Source organism: Ostrinia nubilalis, chromosome 18 (genome assembly GCF_963855985.1).
Source record: "Ostrinia nubilalis chromosome 18, ilOstNubi1.1, whole genome shotgun sequence".
In the NCBI taxonomy this organism is placed as follows: domain Eukaryota; kingdom Metazoa; phylum Arthropoda; class Insecta; order Lepidoptera; family Crambidae; genus Ostrinia; species Ostrinia nubilalis.
This window is the reverse complement of record NC_087105.1, coordinates 10,923,395-10,947,998: the sequence shown is the minus strand read 5'-3', so window position 1 is coordinate 10,947,998 and position 24,604 is coordinate 10,923,395. Positions and strand designations below refer to the sequence as shown.

Sequence of the window (24,604 nt, the reverse complement as noted above, 5' to 3'; positions counted from 1 at the left end):
AATCTATAAAGGAAGACTATGCAAAATGCCTTAAAGATACTGAAGAATTCCTAAATCTGAAGATTGAAATGGAAAAGGCACTTTGCGACAAATTTTTGAACTTAATAAGTTTAAAAAAGTCTAAAGTAGAGGCCTTGGAAAAATCTGCTACCAAGATTAAAGATGAAACAAAGCAAAACAAGTCTAAGAAAATATCATACAGTGAAAATTGATTGTGTTGCGAACATTATTCTGAATAAATACAATTACTTATAAGACTTGATTATTTTTACAATGAATCATTAGTATTTTTTCTGTAAACTAAACCTAAAAACACCGTATAGTTTTTTATGGTCATGGCCACTAGTAATCTATTAGGCTTACAAGTTAACGTTATCGTTATTTTAGATTGACATATATTTTAACGGACGCTGTTTAGTGTTCAGCTAGCTCATTCAGCTCAACACGTCACTTCAATAATCATTCATTCAATCACTCACGTCACTGTCAGTCACTGTTCAACAAAGTTCAAAAACAAAATTTGTTTTGATTTGTTAAATTTTTCTTATAAATTCTCCAAAAATGGAGCCAAATATCCCAAATAATACATTGATATCAAAATTACACATCAATGATCAAGACATCTATGTACGTATACAGTGGGAGGACAATGAAAATGATTTATTTCGCATAAAAATTTTCGATGGCACCAGCAGTTGGTCTGGACGATTTTCCACTGAATTTGCTAGAAGCTGCAGGAATATGGTTGAAGAAACTGAAGATGACTATAAACGTAATGTCAGAAATTGCCTGGCCGGCACCATAGAAGGTTTTACCTTTGACTTTGTTATTCAAGCAGAAGACCCTAGTGTTGCAAAGTTTAGTTGGAGGAAATTATTTGATGATTCGACATTGATGGCTCATGGCTCTGTTCCAGTTCATCTTGATGACAACCAGGAGTCTAAAGACAATTTAATTGACTTTTTGTTGAGGGAGAACAAAGAACTAAGGGATGTTATTGAAGTTTACATGAGGAGAAATGATGCACTGACTGACAACCTGGAAAAATGCAAAGAAGAGCTGGAGGAATTTGTGAACATGAAGACTTCCCTAGAAACAAGTCTGTATGGTAAATTTATACAGTTACTCAATGAAAAAAAGAGGAGGATTCGGCTACTTGAAGAGAATATACAGAAATTCGAATAAATTCTTGTGTACCCTTATTATTACCTTATTTGAACCAAAATAATGTGTATCTCTAGGTGTGTGATGAATTTAAGAAATTTTTGTGATTATCTATCTTTGAATTTAATAATAATAATTTAATTGAACCAACATAATGTAGGTAATAGGTGTTTGAAATTTTGATGATTATTGTATGTTTAATTTTGTATTTGAATCTACTTAATGCGAGTGTATTGTGTAGTTGTAAGAAATTTTTGTCATAAACAAATGAAGAAATCATACTTGCGTTTTATTTCTTCATTCTCTGAACTTATCAGTTTTTTCACTTCCTCATGGCAGAGATTAAAACTCAATAGTTAATAAATAAATAAAACTCAGTAGTTATGAAACAATAAATATTTTATTCATAAAAAAATTTGCTTATAGCTTTTAATTTATTTAAGTATTATTTAGTAGCTTCTTCCGAAGAGGGTGATGTACTTAGGTTTGCTCTTGCAAGCTGGGTGGATGCACACATCTGTCGTGGAGAGCTCACGAGGCTGCTGGAATGGGATGCACAGAGACTTGGCTCCCATGGCCGGGCCTTTCACTTCAGTGGTTGGGTCATCTTCAGTTCTATTGAAGAAAAAATATTTGTTTTAGTCCTCTTGCCTAATTGAAGCAATGAGAAAAAATCGGCATTTAAAATTGTTGCTAGAGCTAAGGAGAAGCTTGTCTTAAAGAATTTGGTCATAAACATACTTTCAGTACTTTAATGTGAAAGTACTGAAAGTATAATGTTTATAAGAGGATCATAAATAAGTACAATAAATTCACTGGCTGACAATTTAACTGGTACTTGAATGTATGGTGATGCATAATTTCCAAGCCAGTAGATTTGATACAACAGCTTTAATAAAGTTAATTTTTCATCCTAAACAACTGGGCAAATGAAGATAGCTGATAAATACCGCGCGCTGTCATTCTTGATGCTATCCTCGCAGGGCATCTCTCCGCAGAACGGCGCAAGCAGAATGTGTTTGCGCTCCAGCGCCGCCGTGAAGTCGTCCCATTTCGTCACCAGGGACAAGCGGGCGTCGCGGTCCTTTGTCGCCCTGTGCAAGAAATACAATTATATTGACTCATGTAGTAGTAGGTACATCAACAGTATACTTGAAAAACAAGACAAAGATACTGTTTTGTAAAAGTGCTATTAGGCAAACCACTTGGGATGTCTAGATTGAGAAAATTTGTTTGGCAAAATGCTTGAAATAAGGTTTACCTAAGTTACTTGGACATAACTAGGCGGGTGATAAAACCCTACCGTGGCGCCATTCTAGTGAGTGCAATAAAAGTCATCCTACCGCTTCAGTATCCACCAGTAGGCGCCACTATCCTAGTTATTAGCGAGTGGACAGGCTTACTTTACAGAGGCACCCTGGTTGTTTACCTACTGGTAGGTAAGTAAGCGCTAAAACGATAGGCAATAGTGGCTTAACTATAGGGTGGCAGGGCTGGCAAAATGCCACGGGGCCCCGGCCCAAGACCCAAGACCCTAAGACCCCTCGCGATGCTTGAGGGCGGTGGTCCCGGGGCCCCTCTGAAAAATTACCCTAGGCCCTTGGACTTGCTACAGGCTTCGGATGGTATAGTTACGCCACCGATAGCAATAGCAAATAGGGCTGTAGACTACTATGGAATAATGGACATACTTCGCCAACATATCTTCATGAGTTTTCTCGAGCAAGGCCACCAGTTCAGCTGTGGACTGGTCGCGTTTCAGCGTGAGTTTCTCGCCCGTGAGCCGTCTCACTGCCACCACTTCACCGCGCTCTATGTCCTTGGGGCCTAACTCTACGCGGATCGGAACGCCCTGGAAGGTAAAGATTAAAATAATATACAAAGACTTACATTAAAAACAACAAAATTGTTATAAAATATTCAACTGACATGACTAAATTTGAGACAGTAACAGAAAATGAGTGCTTGATGCTGATGTAAAATATGCCTGACTGTTAGATCTGCGCCCGCCATGTTTGATACCACTAGTTTTTGAGCAGGAAAATTCAGGGAGAGAAACTTATGAATTGTGATGCTATACATACACACAAATTTGGAATTGCAGAGTAGAGCGCATTCTTTCTTGTTCGTCGCGCTACATTCTTGTCAGAGTGCTCGTGGTCATCACATTTGGTATGGCAATAAATACAACTGTCTTTAGGGCCAAACTACGTAGTTCCTACCTTGAGCTCCCAGTGGTTGAACTTCCACCCAGGCGAGTAGTTATCCCTAGTGTCTGCTTCAGCTCTGATTCCACCCGCGCAGTATTGGTCCACCAGCTGCTTGCACGAGGCGAGCAAGCTGGCTCGTTGTTCCGGCGTGCTAGAAGCGGTCACTCCGCAGGGGACGACTATGACTTGCACATCGGCCACGCGTGGGGGCAGCACTAGTCCGCGGTCATCGCCGTGGACTAAGACCATTACACCTGGAGAGAAAGAATATGGTCAACGTTTTCGTCAACGGTTGCACCATTACACCTGGATATTTTTGGTACATTTTCTGTCCTGAAGACCTAAGATATTAGGCTTCCTGACAGATTAAATTTTAGAACGTTCCTAAGTACAGGATGAATATTTCAGGTAAGAAAAAGGAAATCAGAAAATACAAAAAAAAAACATGAAAAACAGCTGGTACATTAATGTATGTAAGCCTGTATACTAGGTGCTGTTCGTTCGTTTCAGCCGAATGACGTCCACTGCTGGACAAAGGCCCCCACAAGGATTTCCACAAAGACCGGTCCTGCGCCGCTCGCATCCAGGCACCTCCCGTGACCTTCACCAGATCGTCCGTCCACCTAGTAGGAGGCCTGAACCGGAAGACTAGGTGCTGATTTCAATTCAATTATTAAGTCGACCAATTACAACTCCCAAAAATTTTCGATTGTTTTCCAAACGACGTTAAACTGTGGATGACAAGTCACGACACAACACCTGTGTACATTTACGCAGGTTAGCTATAATTTTGTTCGTTAAAGGTGGTCGTCTCAATTACTAAAATTGATTCGTGACACCCTTTGAATGAAATGAACTCCGTAAATATAGCTAAAGCCCGGTCTGTGAGTACGTAGAATTTTGTCCAATGACCCCAAGCTACCCATCCTTATCGCTCGCGCGTAATTATATTGCTGTCGCGACTGTGCGACGGGCGCCCGCAGTGAGTGTGCGAGCGCGACAGCAACATAATTACGCGCGGGCGATAAGGATGGGTAGCTTGGGGTCATTGGACAAAATTCTACGTACTCACAGACCAGATATAGTCTGGTCTGTGAGTACTAAAGAGAGAACTAAAATTATCAAATTAAACATAAACCTTACCAATAGTTCTGGTGGTGATTCCCCAAGAGTTCTGGTAGACGTATGCTTTCTCGTGCGTGTCGGGGTCGTCGTAGACCACCTCGAACATCTTCGAGAAGTTCTGGCCGAGGTGGTGACTTGTGGCTCCCTGTTTTTGATGCATACAAATGTTATGCACGATGCTATACAAATGGTAAACTTGCTTCGACAAAAGTATTTCTTTTTAGCTTTATGCGAGGATGTCAAAATAATGCTGCATAGGTTATGAGTATGAACGAACTAGTATAACTATTAAGTAAGAGCTACGTTTAAAATTTTACTAAAGAAGAGAAACACAGAAAAAGGCACAACCTTTCAGTCATTCGGAAGCCTCATTACTCACATATTTTCTCAATATTCATGTTAAGAGCTCAGTTACTTTCAATATATTAGGCATTTTCAGAGGTGCTATTTTCTATTTTTTTTTATGCTAGACAAGGCAGGTATTTGACCGCAATCGCACCTGGTGTTAAGTGAGATGCAGTCTAGGATGGTACATATCTGCCCTGTAAGTGCCTATTCACTCTCGCCTTGAAAACGTCCGGATTATAGTGTTCAGGAAATACAGCAGCAGGCAGCGAATTCCCGTACCTAACTGTTCGTTCCTATTACTTACCTACTATACTAATTTATTTCTCCGAGCAGGATTCGATTTCCAATATACAGGGTGTTAGGTAAATGGGTATATGAGCCGACACTAGCCCATGTTAACATGGGCATATAAATGGAATGGTGAACTTCACCATACCATTTATTTGAGGTTGAGATTGAGAGCCATCTGCGCTCACCTATTGTCCGGTGAAGCTGAAAAAGCCGCTCACGGCTATCAGCATAGTCCGTCCAAAAAAAAAAACCTTACCATTTATATTATTATGCCCATGTTAACATGGGCTAGTGTCGCCTCATATACCCATTTACCTAACACCCTGTATACAATAGTAAACACAATTATTTCCCGCTAACCTGGATAGCTCTCCCGCTGGCTGGAATATAAGCCTCTACGGTGGTGGTGTAGTCTCCTCCAGCGAATTTCTCCTTCTCAGTCTTGCGGCCCTTGATCACCGGGATGGCTAGCAGCTCTTCGTACACCCGCGCGTAAAGATCTGTTAATTTTCAATTAGTTTTAGATTTCCAATGATTACTAAATAACTTCTTCTTCTTCTTCTTAGTCGTTACGCTCTTGGCAGAGCGGTCGTGGTCACGTTGAGGCGTTGTTTACATCGGTTGTAGAGGCGGATACAACTCTCCGCACGATCTCCCTCCATCTCTCTCTATTGGCAGACTTTCTGGTGCAGTCACATAAGCCGTCTCCTACTGCTGCTTTCACTTGGTCAGTCCAGCGCATTGGTGACCTGCCACGCGATCGGGTTCCTTCGACTTTGCCCTGGACGACCAGTCGTTCTATGGAGTTGTCATCCCGCCTCGAGACATGTCCGAAGTATTGCAGTATGCGCGTACCCGTACACTAAATAACTAGACAAGCCGTTGTTGTTGTTAGACCTTATTTTAGAGTTTGTCACATTGAAATCTGAATGCATTCTGCGGTCAGATCAAAGTGAACGTAGCCCGTCATCATGTATGAACAACATTTTCAGTCAGGGCAATCGATTACCCCGCAGCCAACGGTCCTTAAGCGTTTTTGACTTTTGACTTGACCGCAGAAAAAACATTCTGTATGAAAAAACCTTGAGTGCAATAAAGCTTTAAATTTATAAATATCTGATGGCAAAAACAACATTTTATTTTGAATCTTATTTCACATTAATAGAATTCAAAATAAGTTGGCAAAAAAAACACCAGCAAGCACTATAATTTTATTGAAGTTGCACTAACCGAGTATCTGTAGGACCTCCTCGGCGGCCTCGGACTGCAGCCGGAAGGCGGTGTGGCCCTCCTGCCACAGGAACTCGCGTGTTCTTAGGAAAGGCTGTGGCTGTTTGAACTCCCATCTCTGTAAAACATTGCAATATTTTAACAATATTGTATGGTATTCCTGCATTGAAAAGCTGAAGGCAGTGAGCTGGTTAAATCTGTTGAAGAACCGGTAACCATTTGAGTAAACACACATTAGGACGACCTCCAGCTAAGTGAAGTGACGAAAAGTCACTTGGCAGAAACTGGACTCTCCATACATAAAACACGATAAAATAGCGCATATTAGGAGATACCTATGTTCAGCAGTGGACTGTAACTGTTATAAAATGTTAATGATGAGATTATTTTTATTTGTATTTGACGAATGTGGTTATGAGTTTATTGATACCATCAACCAATACGGGATCGGACACCGCTGATCAATTGAGATACTCTTTGTGAGCATTGAAAACGCTATTTTGTATAAAGCCTGGTCCGTGAGCACGTAGAATCCCGTCCAATGACCCCAAGCTACCCATCCTTATCGCTCGCGCGTAATTATATTGCTGTCGCGACTATGTGACGGGCGCAAGCAGTGATTGTGCGAGCGCGACAGCAACATAATTACGCGCGAGCGATAAGGATGGGTAGCTTGGGGTCATTGGACGGGATTCTACGTGCTCACGGACCAGGCTTTAGTACCCGAGTTTGTCCTCACTTTTAGTTAACCTGGAAGTTAACTTTACCCCTAAATGACCTGATTGTGAAAATGTACTTACCGGAAAGCAGCGTAGGGTGGGTTGACGACCTCATAAATGTAGCAGGAAGGCGTTGGATGCAGGCCGCTACCAACCGGGAGATGTGAAGAGGCCTATGTTCAGCAGTGGACGTCCTGTGGCTGAAATGATGATGACACTTACCACTACATTATTCCACTGGTTGAGCTTGTAGGGCAGGTCGCGGTGGCTCTGGATCCACTTGGCGTAGGCGGGGTACATGACGGTCTCGGACGTGGGCCGGATGGCGATGTGCTCGGCCAGCTCCGACGAGCCCGAGTGCGTCACCCAAGCGACCTCTGGCGCGAAGTCTGCTATGTGGGTCTTTTCGCGCTCCAGAGCTGCCTGTAGTAAAAGTATAATATTAGTAGACATTGCAATTCGCAAGTTGATAAATATACAGGGTGACTGGAACTGAACCCGCCATAGCTAATAGGCGTATAGAGGAGGTCATTTGCTAATTATTGAACCTTACTTTCTATGGCTAAAGTTTTATAGTTTAGGAGATATGTCAATTTTTATACTTTTTTCAGATTTTTCCGAAATTTGACCTAAAAACTGCTTCAATTTTTTTTCTCACGTGATTTCAACAGTTTTTTATATTTGATATTAATATCGAATATGTCTTTATTCAAATAAAATAAATTTCTGATCCAGATAATGATTGAATAGCTAGTTACGAGCCGCCAAAGTTCAACAAAAGTACAAACCACGATAAAAAATTCTACTTCAAATTCAATTGAAACAAAAATTAATGGTGATAATGGATTGCCAATAATCTTAAAAATATCTCCAGCTTCTCTTCTTTCCAATGATATATCACACGTTGTAATTGGATATTGAAATTTATCAAAAATTCAAAGTTTATGGAAGAAAATGGAGTAATAATACAAAAATTATCCATACAAAGTTGATTTTGAATTTTTTTAATTTTTTTTCTTTATAATGTGATTATTATTTTTAAATTCATTTTAAAAAAAACACGAAAATAGTTATGAAAAGGAGTATAGCAGAAAATATGAGTTGTTTGAAGAAACTTTGTATGGATAATTTTCGTAAATTACTCCATTTACTTCCATAAACTTTGAATTTTTAATGAATTTCAATATCTAATTACTACGTGTGATATGTCATTGGAAAGAAGAGAAGGTAGAGATATTTTTAAGATCATTGGCAATCCATTATCGCCATTAGTTTTTTCTTAAATCGAAATCGAATTTGAATTTTTTATCGTGGTTTGTACTTTTGTTGAACTTTGGCGGCTCGTAACTAGTTATTGAATCATTATCTAGATCTGAAATATATTTTATTTGACTAAAGGTTTATTCGATATTAGTATCAAATAAAAAAATCGGTTAAAATCATGCGAGAAAAAAAAATTAAGCAGTTTTTAGGTCAAATTTCGGGAAAATCTGAAACAAGTATAAAAATTGACATATCTCCTAAACTATAAAACTTTAGTCATAGAAAGTAAGGTTCAATAATTAGCAAATGACCTCCTCTATACGCGTATTAGCTATGGCGGGTTCAGTTCCAGTCACCCTGTATACAGGGTGGAACCTGGAACTGAACCCGCCATAGCTAATACGCGTATAGAGGAGGTCATTTGCTAATTATTGAACCGTGCTTTCTATACCTAAAGTTTTATAGTTTAGGAGATATGTCAATTTTTATACTTTTTCAGATTTTTCCGAAATTTGACCTAAAAACTGCTTCAATTTTTTTTCTCGCATGATTTCAACAGTTTTTTTTATTTGATATTAATATCGAATAGGGAGAGGGGGGCAGCTTTGGACAGGGGCAGCTTAGAACAAATGAATTTAAAAATCACTGGTTTAGGCTACAATGGTATAAATCATAATTTATATTGCCAGCACTGATGCGCATAGCCGTCACATCTCATTTTTAATATCTAACTGTAGGTTAACCGGCAAAAGTGGTTTTTTGTTTTTGACTGCCAATTTCGCACTTTTTTATTTTGGTTTTAAGGATTTTGTGGACGTAGTTTTATAAAATAGTGAGTGGTTTGTTTACTATATGGAAGTTTAAATAGTTTCAATGAAGATTTGATAAGAAATTGCGATATAAAAGTATGTTCCGTTAATAAATTTATGTTTTTTTCTGGAAATATACCCATGGGGCAGCTTTGAACGAAATGGTTGGGGCACCTTTGAACTTTATCAATATTCTTTTTTAAGTGGTATTATGAAACCTTAAGTTTTCTAATACTTCGTAGAAGGTTCTTACATAAAAAATAAGCAGATTGCTTTACTGTGACAGATAAAATTTCAAGCTGGGTGAAGTCCGGCCAAAAGCTAGTTTTAGTAGTTGATTGATATTTTTTAAATTATGCAGTTTTGTCTTTGATGTGTCATTAAACAGAAAGTTTATTAGTATTTAGTTAATTGATATATCTTATATTTACTTTTTTTAAATAATATCCCTAAGTTTTGTGTTACTTTGTACAGAGTGATGTAAAATAAAATAAACATGTTAAATTGATCCCAAATGACACTGATCATTAAAAATTTTGTTTATTAATTATTTTAAAAATACACATTCATAAATATTCAGTTTTATTTCATTGAAAAAAATACTAATTCAAAACTGCCCCAGGCGTGTTCAAGGCTGCCCCGACTACGGGGCAGTTTTGATCGTTTACAGGTCTGTGCAAAAATCTAAATATCTTCATAAGCGTTCATGAATAATTAAGAAGAACATCATTATTTTGTTGTGTGATAACCATGACCTCTATCTAGGAAGAAAAAATTAATGAAATCGTTCAAATTTGGAAGATATTTAATAAAGTATGAAAATTGTTCAAAGCTGCCCCCCTCTCCCCTATGTCTTTATTCAAATAAACTAAATTTCTGATCCATATAATGATTGAATAGCTAGTTACGAGCCGCCAAAATCTAATAAAAGTACAAACCACGATAAAAAAATCTACATCGAATTCGATTTAAAAAAAAATTAATGGTGATAATGGATTGCCAATAATCTTAAAAATATCTCTAGCTTCTCTTCTTTCCAATGATATGTCACACGTTGTAATTAGATAATGAAATTTGTCAAAAATTCAAAGTTTATGGAAGAAAATGGAGTAATAGTACAAAAATTATCCATACAAAGTTGATTTTGAATTTTTTTTAATCTTTTCTTCATAATGTGATTATTATTTTTAAATTTATTTGTCAAAAAACACACAAAAATAGTTATGAAAAGGAGTATAGCAGAAAATATGAGATGTTTGAAGAAACTTTGTATGAATAATTTTCGTATTATTACTCCATTTTCTTCCATAAACTTTAAATTTTTAGTAAATTTCAATATCTAATTACTACGTGTGGTATATCATTGGAAAGAAGAGAAGGTAGAGATATTTTTAAGATCATTGGCAATCCATTATCACCATAAGTTTTTTTTTTAAATCGAATTCGAACTTGAATTTTTTATCGTGGTTCGTACTTTTGTTGAACTTTGGCGGCTCGTAACTAGTAATTCAATCATTATCTGGATCTGTAATTTATTTTATTTGACTAAAGGCTTATTCGATATTAGTATCAAATAAAAAAATCGGTTAAAATCATGCGAGAAAAAAAAATTAAGCAGTTTTTAGGTCAAATTTCGGAAAAATCTGAAAAAAGTATAAAAATTGACATATCTCCTAAACTATAAAACTTTAGCCATAGAAAGTAAGGTTCAATAATTAGCAAATGACCTCCTCTATACGCGTATTAGCTATGGCGGGTTGAGTTCCAGTCACCCTGTATACATCGTTCGTTCGTTTCAGCCGAAAGACGTCCACTGCTGGACAAAGGCCTCCCCCAAGGATTTCCACAAAGACCGGTCCTGCGCCGCTTGCATCCAGGTACCTCCCGCGACCTTCACCAGATCGTCGGTCCACCTAGTGAGAGGCCTGCCCACGCTACGTCTTCCAGCTCGTGGTCGCCACTCAAGAACTTTCCTGCCCCAGCGGCCATCAGCTCTTCGAGCTATGTGCACTGCCACTTGATTTTAGAGATTCTGCGGGCTATGTCAGTCACTCTGGTTCTCCTACATAAATATATACATATATACCTATTAATATTAAGTACACTTATCAACCCGGAAAGGGATCAACACCGAATCGCCTTTCGCCGCACTGTCCAACCGCAAGACGAGGCGTTTATTTACGTTACGGTGCGGATAAGTGTGTGTGCGTTGTAGCACGGAGTCTCGTATAAAGAATACTGACCGCCTTGAATTGATACGGTTACGATCCGTTTCCGGGTTGATAAGTGTGCTTCGGTCTTAATGTTAAATGCAGTGTAGTCGCAAGCAAACGATAATAGCCTATAGGTAATTTGAGATACGAGTAGTTCGGTTTTATTCCTGTTGAGCAGTGAATTCACTCTCAAAACGAGCATGTATCTAGCTTATATTTAGTAGGGTGAGAAAGGGAGAGGCTTCCCTCATTCCTGACTCATCATAGTTTAATGAGTTTCAATGGTTTATTAAATTGTCCTAATTGAGAATGTTACTAGGTATGCAAAATCACTTGAAACCTATGTTACAGTTAAGCTTTTACATTTACAAATACATTAGTTTTTATTTCATTCAAAAATACCCAGTAGTTATGATTTTATAGGCATTCAAAGTTCGCTTAAATATTGAGTCCCGCCGACGGTCACGTGACCCCGTGTGACGTACATTCACAGCGTCCGCTCACTAGAAAACGGATATAAACATACTTAAATATTTTTTTTTTGTAAATACAAACTTATTATACATATTAACACCCAGACCCATCACAGAAATTAAAATTGAACCAAACCCAAACTTGATGCGATTGTGTCGTTTTATTGCGAATTACCTTCCAGCTCCATCATTAGACCCCGATTACTATATAGAATTAAAATACTCATCAGTACAAAACGAACGAGCCCAAACTCGATGCATTTAAGTCGTTTTATTATAGAGTTCCTATGGCCACCTTCCAGCTCCATCATCAGATCAGCTCCATGTCATCATAATATTGCATGGTCATCCAAATCACATGTGTTTGCGAAATTTCAGCTTAATCGGTTGCCTGGAAGTGGGTCTTAATTCAGTTTTCAAGATTCCACCCATACAAATATGAGCCAGTCGTTGTAATATGACGTCACGCGCATAAAATGGCGGGCCGGCCGCCGCCCGCACTTTTAAAATTCAATATCTTGGAAACTAATTGACGTATCGAAATAATTCTTTCACGTGTATTTTTTATTTTTAACAGAGAATACAGAAAGCTAAAAAACAAAATTAGTGAACATTCTTCATTGTCCTACATTAATCCTACCTAATTTAACTTACCTTTGACACAAATATGGGGAAGTATCCGTCCTTAACGCCTAACTTCTTGAAGTGTCCCGTCAAGAAGTTCCTGATGGTGTCCCATATGCTGTACGACCACGGCCGCAGGATGTAGCAGCCGGAGATGTCGTAGTAGTCGATCATCTCCGCTGGAGGAAAATGGAGTTTAATTTTAAGAGCATAGGGTTCATAATTACCGCTCCAGCTGAGCTCTGAATGTGTACTTATGCATTATACAGGGTGGAAACGATAAGTGATCTCACTCGATTATTTCTAAACTATACAAGATATCGAAAAACTGATTACTGATCCTGAAAGTGCTTCACGAGCTCTTTCACACGGTGTCAATAATAGTTTACAGAATTAACTGGATCTATCCGAAAATTCAATGTTTACAGCCTCCATACTAAATGTATGCCGGTCACACAATATCAGAAGTTGTTAAATGATTTTATTAAATAATAAACACTTAAAATGAACTCGTAATGCATTCTTATTTAAAATTATTCATGGAAAACATTGGTTTTAGGGTTTATTTGCTATAATATTATCAAGACATTAGTACCATGACTGTGGCAGTACTAAATGTATGGAAGCTGGAAACATTGAATTTTCGGATAGCTCCAGTTTATTTTGTAACTTATTATTGATACCGTTGGATAGAGCTCGTGCAGCACTTTCAGGAGCAGTAACCAGTTTTTGGATATCTTGTATAATTTTTAATATTCTGTGGTTTTACTAAATGTATGGAAGCGGGAAACATTGAATTTTCGGATAGATCCAGTTTATTTTGTAACCTATTATTGGTACCGTTGGATAGAGCTCGTAAAGCACTTTCAGGATCAGTAACCAGTTTTTGGATATCTTGTATAGTTAAGAAATAATCGAGTGAGATCACTTATCGTTTCCACCCTGTATACTTTTAATTTTAAATGCATTGCTGTTAAGTTTAATTGTTGAAGCTAAGGATAAACTATGGAATGAGTGTACGCAGACGTGGCATACGGAAAATTAGTAGCTCATAAAGTAGTAAGTATGTATTATAATGTCGAATCATCATAATGAGAATTTATGTGCATAAATATAGAGTTCATATTACAGATCCTTAAAGTTCGTAAAGTACTTTGGGTAATAATTTACTTACATTTTGTGATGACTTGCGAATACCATTCCGGCAGGTCTGTGTCTTTACTCGCTTCCAGTCCTAGCCTGGTGATTTTCTTCACACCAGTCGACGATTCCTCTTTGGCGGGCTTTGGCGACTGCAAAAATAATACAGTTTATGAAAAGTGTTTTCTTACTTAACTTTTAAAGTCCCAGACGGCATACATTAATGCCATAACAATTGATTATCTATTCTATTGTGTCTAGATTCGCGGGCCTTGAAGGATTAAATGAAGAACTGCCATTTTTTTTAATCACAGATTATGACATAGATGTTATTACATATCAGGTGTAAAAACATACTTTATCAAGAAGTTGAGTGCAACTTTCAGTTGAGGTTTTTATACACCTGTAACACTTGCGTGGTGTTAACGCCATCATGACGTTTTTTTTTCTTCAGGATCATACCTACTTAGTCTGGGAAGGAGTCTACTTAAAACAGATTTTCCCGGTTTTTACCCAATGATGATGATGTTACTCAAATGATACACTATGATGTTACAAACCTGTTCTTTGGGCTTGGCCTCCTTCTTGGCTTCCTTCGGCTTGGCTTCTTTAGGCTTCTTGTCCTTGGGCTTAGCTTCACGTGGCTGCGTGGGCGCCGCGTATGGGGTTCCAGTTTCCGCTTGGTACTGCGCCTTGAGATCTAGCAGTTTCTTCACCTCGGCGTCTATTGAGGCCTGAAATAGAAACAATATTGAATATAGCTTATTGACGACTTAGGCCCGGTTTTTTGATTCGTGGTTAAAATAACCAATGGTCAAATTTGACAGATGTCAAATGACAAGTGGTTAAATTTCAGAAAAAAATGTTTTTCGAACAATGGTTAGCTCGACTTTTAGTACATTTTTAAACTATTTGTTTACATTTTGTTAATATTTAACCATTAGTAGCAAAATTTAACAATTAGTTATTTTAACTAAGAATCAAAAAACTGGGCCTTAGTAGAGGCACAAATTAGTTAATATAGTCAGTCCTCGTGCTAAGCCAAATATGCTTGTGTTACGAGTGGATTCACCACAATAATCCAGGGGCGGCGGGGATCGAATCCACGTTCCTCGGTTCTCGACTCGATTCTTATTATCATAGATGCAGGGCCCTGTTCATAGCGGGAGGGGACGCTGACTTCACTCACATAGTTGTTGCAATATTGTTCCTATTACCACTACACTAGATACAGTATATTTGTTACCTTATCAGCCTTCTTGGCCTTGAGGTCCCGGACTAGGTCGCCCTGCTTGGCGACCGCGGCCGCTAGCTCCGCCGCTTTTCCTTCTGGGGCGCCGTTCATTGCGGGAGGCACGACTTCACTCACAAACACAACACCATACATAGTTGTTGTAAGATCGCTCCTATTACCACTACACAAGATACAGTATATTTGTTACCTTATCAGCCTTCTTGGCCTTGAGATCTCGGACTAGGTCGCCCTGCCTTCTAGGGCGCCGTTTATTGCGGGAGACGTTGACTTCACTCACATCAGACTACACTGCTTAGCGACCACGACCGCCAGCGCTGTTCATTGCGGAAGGAGACGCTGACTTCACTCACGTCAGACTACACATCGTTATTGCAAGATACAGTACCACTACACAAGATACAGTATATTTGTTACCTTATCAGCCTACTTGGCCTTGAGGTCCCGGGCTAGGTCGTCCTGCCTTCAAGCCGCCGTTTATTGCCTGAATTAACTCACATCAGACTACACATAGTTGTTGCAATATTGTTCCTATTACCACTACACAAGACACAGTATATTCCACTCACATTAGTTGTTGCAATATCACACCTATTACCACTACACAAGATACATCATTTAGCTTGATATGCCGTCGTTTACCTTATCAGCCTTCTTGGCCTTGAGGTCCCGGACTAGGTCGCCCTGCTTGGTGACAGCAGCCGCCAGCTCCGCCGCCTTTCCTTCTGGGGCGCCGTTCATTGCGGGAGACGCTGACTTCACTCACGTCAGACTACACATCGTTATTGCAAGATACAGTACCACTACACAAGATACAGTATATTTGTTACCTTATCAGCCTACTTGGCCTTGAGGTCCCGGGCTAGGTCGTCCTGCCTTCAAGCCGCCGTTTATTGCCTGAATTAACTCACATCAGACTACACATAGTTGTTGCAATATTGTTCCTATTACCACTACACAAGACACAGTATATTTGTTACCTTATCAGCCTTCTTGACCTTGAGGTCCCGGACTAGGTCCCCCTGCCTTCTAGGGCGCTGTTTATTGCGGGAGACGTTGACTTCGCTCACATAATACAACACATAGGTAATTGTTGCAAGACTGCTCCTATTACCACTACACAAGATACAGTATATTTGTTACCTTATCAGCCTTCTTGGCCTTGAGGTCCCGGACTAGGTCGCCCTGCTTGGCGACAGCGGCTGCCAGCTCCGCCGCCTTTCCTTCTGGGGCGCCGTTCATTGCGGGAGACGCTGACTTCGCTCACGTCAGACTACACATCGTTATTGCAAGATACAGTACCGCTACACAAGATACAGTATATTTGTTACCTTATCAGCCTTCTTGGCCCTGAGGTCCCGGGCCAGGTCGTCCTGCCTTCAAGCCGCCGTTTATTGCCTGAATTAACTCACATCAGACTACACATAGTTGTTGCAATGTTGTTCCTATTACCACTACACAAGACACAGTATATTTGTTACCTTATCAGCCTTCTTGGCCTTGAGGTCCCGGACTACGTCGCCCTGCTTAGCGACCTCGGCCGCCAGCGCTGTTCATTGTGGGAGGAGACGCTGACTCCACTCACATTAGTTGTTGCAATATCACACCTATTACCACTACACAAGATACATCATTTAGCTTGATATGCCGTCGTTTACCTTATCAGCTTTCTTGGCCTTGAGGTCCCGGACTAGGTCGCCCTGCTTGGTGACAGCGGCCGCAAGTTCCGCCGCCTTTCCTTCTGGGGCGCCGTTCATTGCGGGTGGAGACGCTGACTTTGTTTCCTAAACATAAACACCTTAAAATTAGAGACCTATGGTGTACTCAGGTCACCAAAAAATAAGAAAGGACGGTCAAAATCTCCGAATCTCAGATTTTATAATAATGGTAACATAAGTAATTACCGCACTAGTTTAGAAGAGAGCTGACCAGCCGAGTTAAAGGCTATCGCGCACCTACTACGATCATCATCTTCCACCTATCTACTTTCCAAATAGGTTTAATTGAAATTAAGGTTTTTAAGGTGATTATAACGTTTCGCGTGTCAGTTATATATTAACATAATTATGATCACAACACAGATAACCCTCCTTCCAGTCGGGTAAAAACTCGACACTCTCGCAAAATGTACCTGTGGTTTTGGTTTGTTGGCGGGCGCCGCGTTTGGCGTCCAATCGGTTCCAGTAGCTGACTTGTACTGAGCTTTCAGCGCCAGTAAGGTTTTCACCTGTACAGACAAGTTTCAATGTTAGATGATGAACATAAAATTAGAGCGGATACTTTTTTCTCACTGATAGGAAAGGGGTTTTATCAGCATAATAATATAATTCATAAAATAACGGGGTTAGCATAATATTCATGTTTTAGTGAAAAAATAATAATCTATCAGCAGAAATGTATAATAAAACCATGGCTAGAACATTATTAAATCATTCAACAATTTATATCATCCAGGAAAGCACTTTAGAAGTCGGACTACATCATCATTTCAGCTATAGGTCGTCCTAAGCTGAACATAGGCCTCCCCCAATGATTTCCATGCTGACCATGGTAGCGGCCTGCGTCACATTCACATAAACATCTGAAAATGACCACCACATTTAACAGAACCTACCTCAGCATCAATAGTGGCCTTGTCAGCTTTCTCAGCCTTGAGCTTCCTCACTTTCTCGCCCTGCGCGGCGATCTGAGAAGACACGTCGTCAGCGGGGCCTTTAGCTGGCTGCAGGGCTGGCTGGGCAGGAGACGCACCTGGCTTCCAGTCCTGGGAATATAAATATGTTTTAATATGTTTATAAATAAATATCCCTGGACATTTTACACTACGCTTCTAGTCCCAAACTGAGCAAAGCTTGTACTATGGGTACTATAGTCTGGTCCGTAAGCACGTAGAATTTTGTCCAATGACCTCAAGCTACCCATCCTTATCGCTCGCGCGTAACTATGTTGCTGTCGCGCTCGCACACTCACTGCGGGCGCCCGTCGCACAATCGCGACAGCAATATAATTACGCGCGAGCGATAAGGATGGGTAGCTTGGGTTCATTGGACAAAATTCTACGTGCTCACAAACCGGGCTTTAGACAACGGATATAAACATACTTAAATACTTTTTTTGGAAATACATACATACATATTATACATAGTAACACCCAGCCCCATCACAGAAATTATAATTCATCATTTCAATTTCTGCCCGGCCGGGAATCGAACCCGGGACCTCTCGGAATAGTAGTCCGTTCCGAACCACTACACCAAACGGCCGACGACGGGAATATAAATAAGATTCTAAGATTTCCTCATCTTCCTCGGTCCTACACTGATAAGGATCGCGACCACATATAGTGTTCCTCCACAGACTTCATAGGCTATTAAGCGTTATAGTCTTTATAGTAAATTAAATTTTATTAATGATCAAGACTGCTATCCCTGAATGAATGCACCAAGCTAACCACCAACAGACAAAGATAGCGAGACATCGTAAGGCGAGCAACATCCGCCAACAACAATCCACATTCCTGACTACCACGAACCTCTGTCAAGAGTAAACGATCGAGAAGAAGAAATTAAAATTATTCGAAAAAGATCAGCGTCATTATAAGACTAGGCGCAGACCACCGATTTTTAGTTGGCCGATAGTTGTGCCCGATTTTAAATTGTATGAAGAATCGGCCAAATAAAATCGGCGTAATGTGCGCACTTCCATACATGCCCATACTGATCAACTGCTCGACTAAACTATCGGCCGACGAAAAATCGATGGTCTGCGCCTAGGCTTAATGTGTAAAATCGTCAATTTTGTTTCCAAATTAGCACTTTTTACAATTACATTAGATGCCCCAGTGATTTGCTTGATGTGCTGTTTTTTTACAGTGTAGGTACTCTAAAAATGAATAAGAGGTGTTAAATTACATAAGCGAGCCGGTTATTTGATACCAGTACAACTCTGCGGTGATATATTATTCGTGGTAAAGGTCAATGACAAGGAAAGCATATTTTAAGGATTTGCCAATAAACAAATACTGCCAAATCCTAAGTAGCAGAAGTGTTCATTTGTATACTAGACTACTAGTTTTCACAAAGAAATAGTTTTCACCACAACGCTCTCCTATACTAATTCTGAGGATCACAGCGATTTCAAAGCGATATTTAAAGTTTTTATGATTATTAAATTGTAACCTACTAACTACTATGAACTGTAAAATTGTTTGAAATAAACGTCATTATTATTATTATTAAAGTAAAATAACACTTAAAAGATTTTCCCGCCTGATGCAGTGCCAACAGATTAATTAATCACTTAACAATAACAAAAATCACAACCAATTATTTTTATATTCCACACAAGTACCTTCTAACTCGAAAATTGTACAAAAGGCCATCGAAAGAAACGCACGCCTCTTACTGACTTCACATAAAACGTAATATTTGTCCAGCTGCTCCGCTCGCCACATAATCTATACGTGGACTGGGAAACTAGTGAAGTATAGAAACGTAAAACAAAATTAAGCCATCTCTTACAATATTATAGGAACTACTATTACATGTAAAATAAGAGCTAACTAATACATAAAATCGCTTTGAATTAACACTTAACGCCGATAAGATTTGCTGCGATAATGTTAATAACAGTACGTTTTATTATGTGTTGATATATTGATAATGAATACAAGCGTTAAGAAATAATAATGTAAGTAGATATATTTTTTAATTATTTTCAGAAAATATGGAATTATTGATACGGTTAATATGAGGCAAATAAAATGAAGATGCTTCTTGCAGTTGCTAAACAATATATTCCCGCAGTTATGTACTAAAAATCTAAAAAGTACCTATGTTTGATTTAATTTTCCCATCACTAATTGTGACGTCATGATTTTCACTAACTCATTGTTCAACATTCTTTATTGCACTAAAATAATATTTAAAAGATAAAGATTATGAATTCCGCTACCAAAATAAATAAGTCAGTGACCTATATTAGTTCTGATTTGGTCAATATTTGCCGAATGTCCCTTATGTCCCTACATACATAGTAACAACTATCCTCTAGCTAGGTTATCTGGAAGAGATCGCTTTATAGCTATAAGACCGCCTAAATTGTGCTGTATATTTTGTATATTCTTTCTTTTTCTTTTCATGTCTTGTCTAATGTACAATAAAGTGTGTTCTATTTATAATAATAGTACAGCCAAGTACTGAAATGAAATTAAATAGTTTAGTCAGTACATAGGCCCTTTCTAGGGCACTTACACACGTCCCAAATATAGCTTGCCCTGAAATATAACTAACCTGTCCCGTAGCCGCCTTGTACTTGGCCTTCAGTTCCAGCAAGGCCTTGACCGCTTCGTCGACCTTGGCCTTCTCAGCCTTGGCAGCCTTGAGCGAGCGGACCAAGTCACCCTGTTTGGTGATCTGCTGGTCGAGGTCTTTGCCGTCTCCGGCTGGCGATGATGCCGCCACTGGTGCAGGAGTCGCACCAGGTTTCCAGTCCTGAGATAATGAACTTGAGCTACAGATACAGCTGATAAATGATTCTTCTCAATATTTAAAAACAACAGGGAAAGGAAAGATATAAGTTTCTAGTAAGGATTTTCAGGCCGCTACCAACCGGCTTTTGTGGAAATCATTGAGGGAAGATCTATGTTCAGCAGTGGACGTCCTATGGCTGAAATGATGATGTTGATTTTCAGTCGATACAGAAACATGATTTTTCATGGTATAAATAAATTCGCTTAACCTGAAGAAATTACACTTAACTGAGTGGCGAAACGCACGTCATGCAAAAGGATTCACGATAATGTAGCCGATGTGATTTATAAGAAGAATAATTAATAAAAGTTGACTTTGACTTACCTGGCCCGTAGCAGCCTTGTACTTGGCCTTCAGTTCCAACAAGGCCTTGACCGCTTCGTCGACCTTGGCCTTCTCAGCCTTGGCAGCCTTGAGCGAGCGGACCAGGTCGCCTTGCTTGGTGATCTCCTGGTCTAAGGACACTGCGTCGCCTCCCGACTTGGCAGCCGCGACCGGCGCGGGAGTTGACGAAGGTTTCCAATCCTTAAAATTAAGAATAGAGGTTATTCTGAAGAAGATACAAAATAATTATGGATAACTAGCAATTGCCTGCGACTTCGTGATTTCGTAGATTTCGATAAGAAGTCAGTCATATAATATATAATAAGTGTAACTAATTAAGTCTATGTGCTATTCCAATGTGATTGCCACAACGCGTCGTGGTGAGCGTTTTCATTAGAGCCATAATACGAATTTCGCAATGTGGGTGTTTTACTGTACCTAACTGTAATTTATTCGCTCAATGAGCGTTAACTGATTTTTGAGCGTAACATGTGCAATGGTATTGTAAAATTGCATCAAAATCTGTACAGTAGTTTTTGCGTGAAAGAATGTGAGAAACATCCATCCCCACATTGTATAAGTTACAAACTATCCATAAATTCAAATTCTTTATTGCTATTCCACACGTTGAATAGTTCAAAATAATATCGAATACTGTCCAGTACGGACCTCTCAAGTTCATCAATCCTCATAAATTCGGTCAAGTGCCAACCAGATGTGCGACTACCTGCTGGGCCATAGGTTTCAATAGTATGGTATGCGCACAAAAAATACACAATATTTTCTAATGTAAGTACCATCCACTGCATTTCACTTAACATCAGATGGGATGCGATTGCGGTCAAATACCTGCCTTGTTCTGCATTAAAAAAAAACCAAAAAAGTAATTTAACATTGCAACTTATCGCTAACGAACCTTTCCAGTACCAGCCCTGTACTTGGCATTGAGCTCCAGTAAGTTTTTGAGGGCCAAGTCGATCTTGTTCTTTTCAGCCTTGGCGGCCTTGAGCAGTCTGATCCGGTCTCCTTGCTTAGAGATCTCCTCATCCAGGAATGAAGCGTTAATAATACTAACCTTCCCAGTAATTGTACTTGGCCTTAAGCTCTAGCAAGTATTTGACGGCCAAGTCGATCTTGTCCTTGTCAGCCTTGGCGGCCTTGAGCAGTTTGATCCGGTCTGCCTTGCCCTTGAGCGGTCTGAACCAGTCCCTTGTCTTGGAGATCTCCTCATCCAGGAATGAGGCGTAAATATTTACTAACCTTCCCAGTAGCAGCCTTGCACTTGGCCTTAAGTTCCAGCAAGTATTTAACGGCCAAATCGATCTAGTCCTTGTCAGCCTTGGCGGCCTTGAGCAGTCTGATCCGATCTCCTTGCTTGGACATCTCGTCCAGAAACGAAGGGTAATTACCTATTTACTAACCTTTCCAGTAGCAGCCTTGTACAGTCGCGGAATGAAAAGGTTAGTCACCTTAGTGTCGGTTTTCGCATGCACTAGGTACTGTAAGAGTCAAACCTGCCAACATAACAGTGCAAGAAACAGTGCTGCTAACATTTAAATAAATATTATGACGTTTGCTAACGAATAAGGTTTTGCTTGTTTATTTTTCTATCCCATGCCCATCTGCATCAGTGCAATGTTACAAAATGTAGTTTTTTTTTATTTAATAGAAATAATAATGGCAGGATGAACCAAAAGAAGGTTTTAGTTTATCAATCATAATAATCTTCTTGAAAAGATAAATCGTCAAACAACTTTGATCTGAAAAATTTTGAACTTTACTGACGAACAGTTAAAGATTATTTTTTCTAACTCGAGATTATTCTGTAACATAGTTTCAAAAGGTAATATGTGCTCGCGATTCGTTGAAGGTATCAATTTGAAAACTGACGAACCTTTTCATTCCGTGACTGTACTTGGCCTTAAGCTCCAGCAAGTATTTGACGGCCAAGTCGATCTTGTCCTTGTCAGCCTTGGCAGACTTGAGCAGTCTAATCCGGTCTCTTTCTTTGGAGATCTCCTCATCCAGGAATGAAGCGTAAATATTTACTAACCTTCCCAGTAGCAGCCTTGTACTTGGCCTTAAGCTACAGCAAGTTTTTGACGGCCAAGTTGATCTTGTCCTTGTCAGCCTTGCCCTTGAGCGGTCTGACCCGGTCCCTTGTCTTGGAGATCTCCTCATCCAGGAATGAAGCGTAAATATCTACTAACCTTCCCAGTAGCAGCCTTGTACTTGGCCTTAAGCTCCAGCAAGTATTTGACGGCCAAGTCGATCTTGTCCTTGTCAGCCTTGGCGGCCTTGAGCAGTCTGACCTGATCTCCTTGCTTAAAGATCTTGTCTAGAAACAAAGCGTAAAAAGGTACTAACCTTCTCAGTAGCAGCCTTGTACTTGGCATTGAGCTCCAGTAATTTATTAAGGGCCAAGTCGATCTTGTTCTTTTCAGCCTTGGCGGCCTTGACCCGATCTCCTTGCTTGGAGATCTCGTCCAGAAACGAAGCGTAAATATTAACTAACCTTCCCAGTAGCAGCCTTGTACTTGGCCTTAAGCTCCAGCAAGTATTTGACGGCCAAGTCGATCTTGTCCTTGTCAGCCTTGGCGGCCTTGAGCAGTCTGATCCGGTCTCCTTCCTTGGAGATCTCCGCGTCCAGGAATGAAGCGTCTCCAGTAGATGCTGACGATGGCTTGGGAGGATCGAAGGTCGCGCCTGGTTTCCAGTCCTGGGACATAGAAGTGTTTACAATATTTTAATAGTTAAAAGTTAACACTAACATCCTATTGAGATGTAATCGTGATAAGTTTTACATTAGAAATGTACAGCTGATGTGCTCTCGAATTTATGCATACGACGTTACAAGCAAATAGTTTTAAAAATAAAGGCACTTTATAAGTTAATTGACCTTTATTTGGACAGTAACCCACCTAAGTATTTACTAAAGAGGAGCAGATAACGGTGAACTTTTGTGTGCCGGACGGTATGGGGTTGCAACCCTGTGCGGACCCTTGATACCGTACGCCGACACGGCGCGATGCGGGGTGCAGCGCGAGCGGGAGAGCGAGACGAAGGGGGCGGGGAGCGCAGAAATAATAACTCGGTTGTGGTTGAGACTGTGACCGGTTCCTCGGAGCAGTGGCGAGAGCTTGGTGTTGTAGCTTGTTGAGGAGAAAACGCGGAACTGACTGGGTCCGGATGGCACCCCGATATTTATTTACTTTCATTAGAGTGAGAAAACCTCGTTGCCTCTCGCTCTAATGAAACAGCAAATCTATTGCCCTCTCTTTCTAATTTAGACCCCCCCTGGGCGGCAATACCGTATAGAGAGCCTGTTTTTTATCTATTCGGTGACCTATTTTTTAACTATGACCTTGACCTAATTCTTATCGGATTCTAATTAGCTCTTCCACTATTCTTTGGAATCTATGTTATTTATTTTCAGACAAATTACTTCTTACTATTCGATAGGTAAATAAAGGTACACATGTACAGGGTTAATTACTAATTAAGAATTTGTACACGAAATAGGGCTCATTTGGCCACACGATTTTACATTAATTGCCTTTATGGCTAATTAAGATTATCACCAATTAAAAGTAAATAACTATAAAGATCTACACATAATTATCTATCTAATATACATACTATAAATACGACTCGACATACATAACTATGCGAAATTACAGGTTTAATCGATATACATAAAACAAAGGGCTATCAAGTTATACATTTCTATGATTTTCTAAAATAAACTATGATTTATACATCTCCAACGTCCCACATACGCCTATTAATCAGTAATTAAGGACTCGACACATTACTAATTGAGAACCAACAAAGAGAAAGTGGACTGTATTACGAAGTTATCGACATTTAAACTATACAAACTTTATA

At 39.6% G+C, this 24,604-nt stretch overlaps 2 protein-coding genes across 2 annotated transcripts in view; one reads left to right on the top strand and one right to left on the bottom strand.

Moving 5' to 3' along the window:
• Positions 1-741: 741 nt before the first annotated feature.
• LOC135080898 (uncharacterized) lies at positions 742-1,185 on the top strand. Its single transcript, XM_063975628.1, has one exon. It carries the CDS (start codon positions 742-744, stop codon positions 1,183-1,185), a length of 444 nt encoding a protein of 147 aa, XP_063831698.1.
• Positions 1,186-1,545: 360 nt separating this feature from the next.
• Positions 1,546-24,604, bottom strand: part of LOC135080738 (bifunctional glutamate/proline--tRNA ligase) — a 52,263-nt gene continuing 29,204 nt past the window's right edge. The window contains exons 15-28 of the mRNA XM_063975449.1: positions 17,476-17,625; positions 16,993-17,088; positions 16,520-16,645; positions 14,170-14,343; positions 13,644-13,761; positions 12,500-12,648; positions 7,310-7,510; positions 6,369-6,486; positions 5,499-5,638; positions 4,518-4,644; positions 3,387-3,628; positions 2,856-3,016; positions 2,115-2,258; positions 1,546-1,779 (exon numbers count right to left, since the gene is read on the bottom strand). Coding sequence (XP_063831519.1) covers positions 1,614-1,779; positions 2,115-2,258; positions 2,856-3,016; positions 3,387-3,628; positions 4,518-4,644; positions 5,499-5,638; positions 6,369-6,486; positions 7,310-7,510; positions 12,500-12,648; positions 13,644-13,761; positions 14,170-14,343; positions 16,520-16,645; positions 16,993-17,088; positions 17,476-17,625 — 2,112 coding nt within the window. The 3' untranslated portion in view covers positions 1,546-1,613. The remainder of the gene's footprint in view (positions 1,780-2,114; positions 2,259-2,855; positions 3,017-3,386; positions 3,629-4,517; positions 4,645-5,498; positions 5,639-6,368; positions 6,487-7,309; positions 7,511-12,499; positions 12,649-13,643; positions 13,762-14,169; positions 14,344-16,519; positions 16,646-16,992; positions 17,089-17,475; positions 17,626-24,604) is intronic.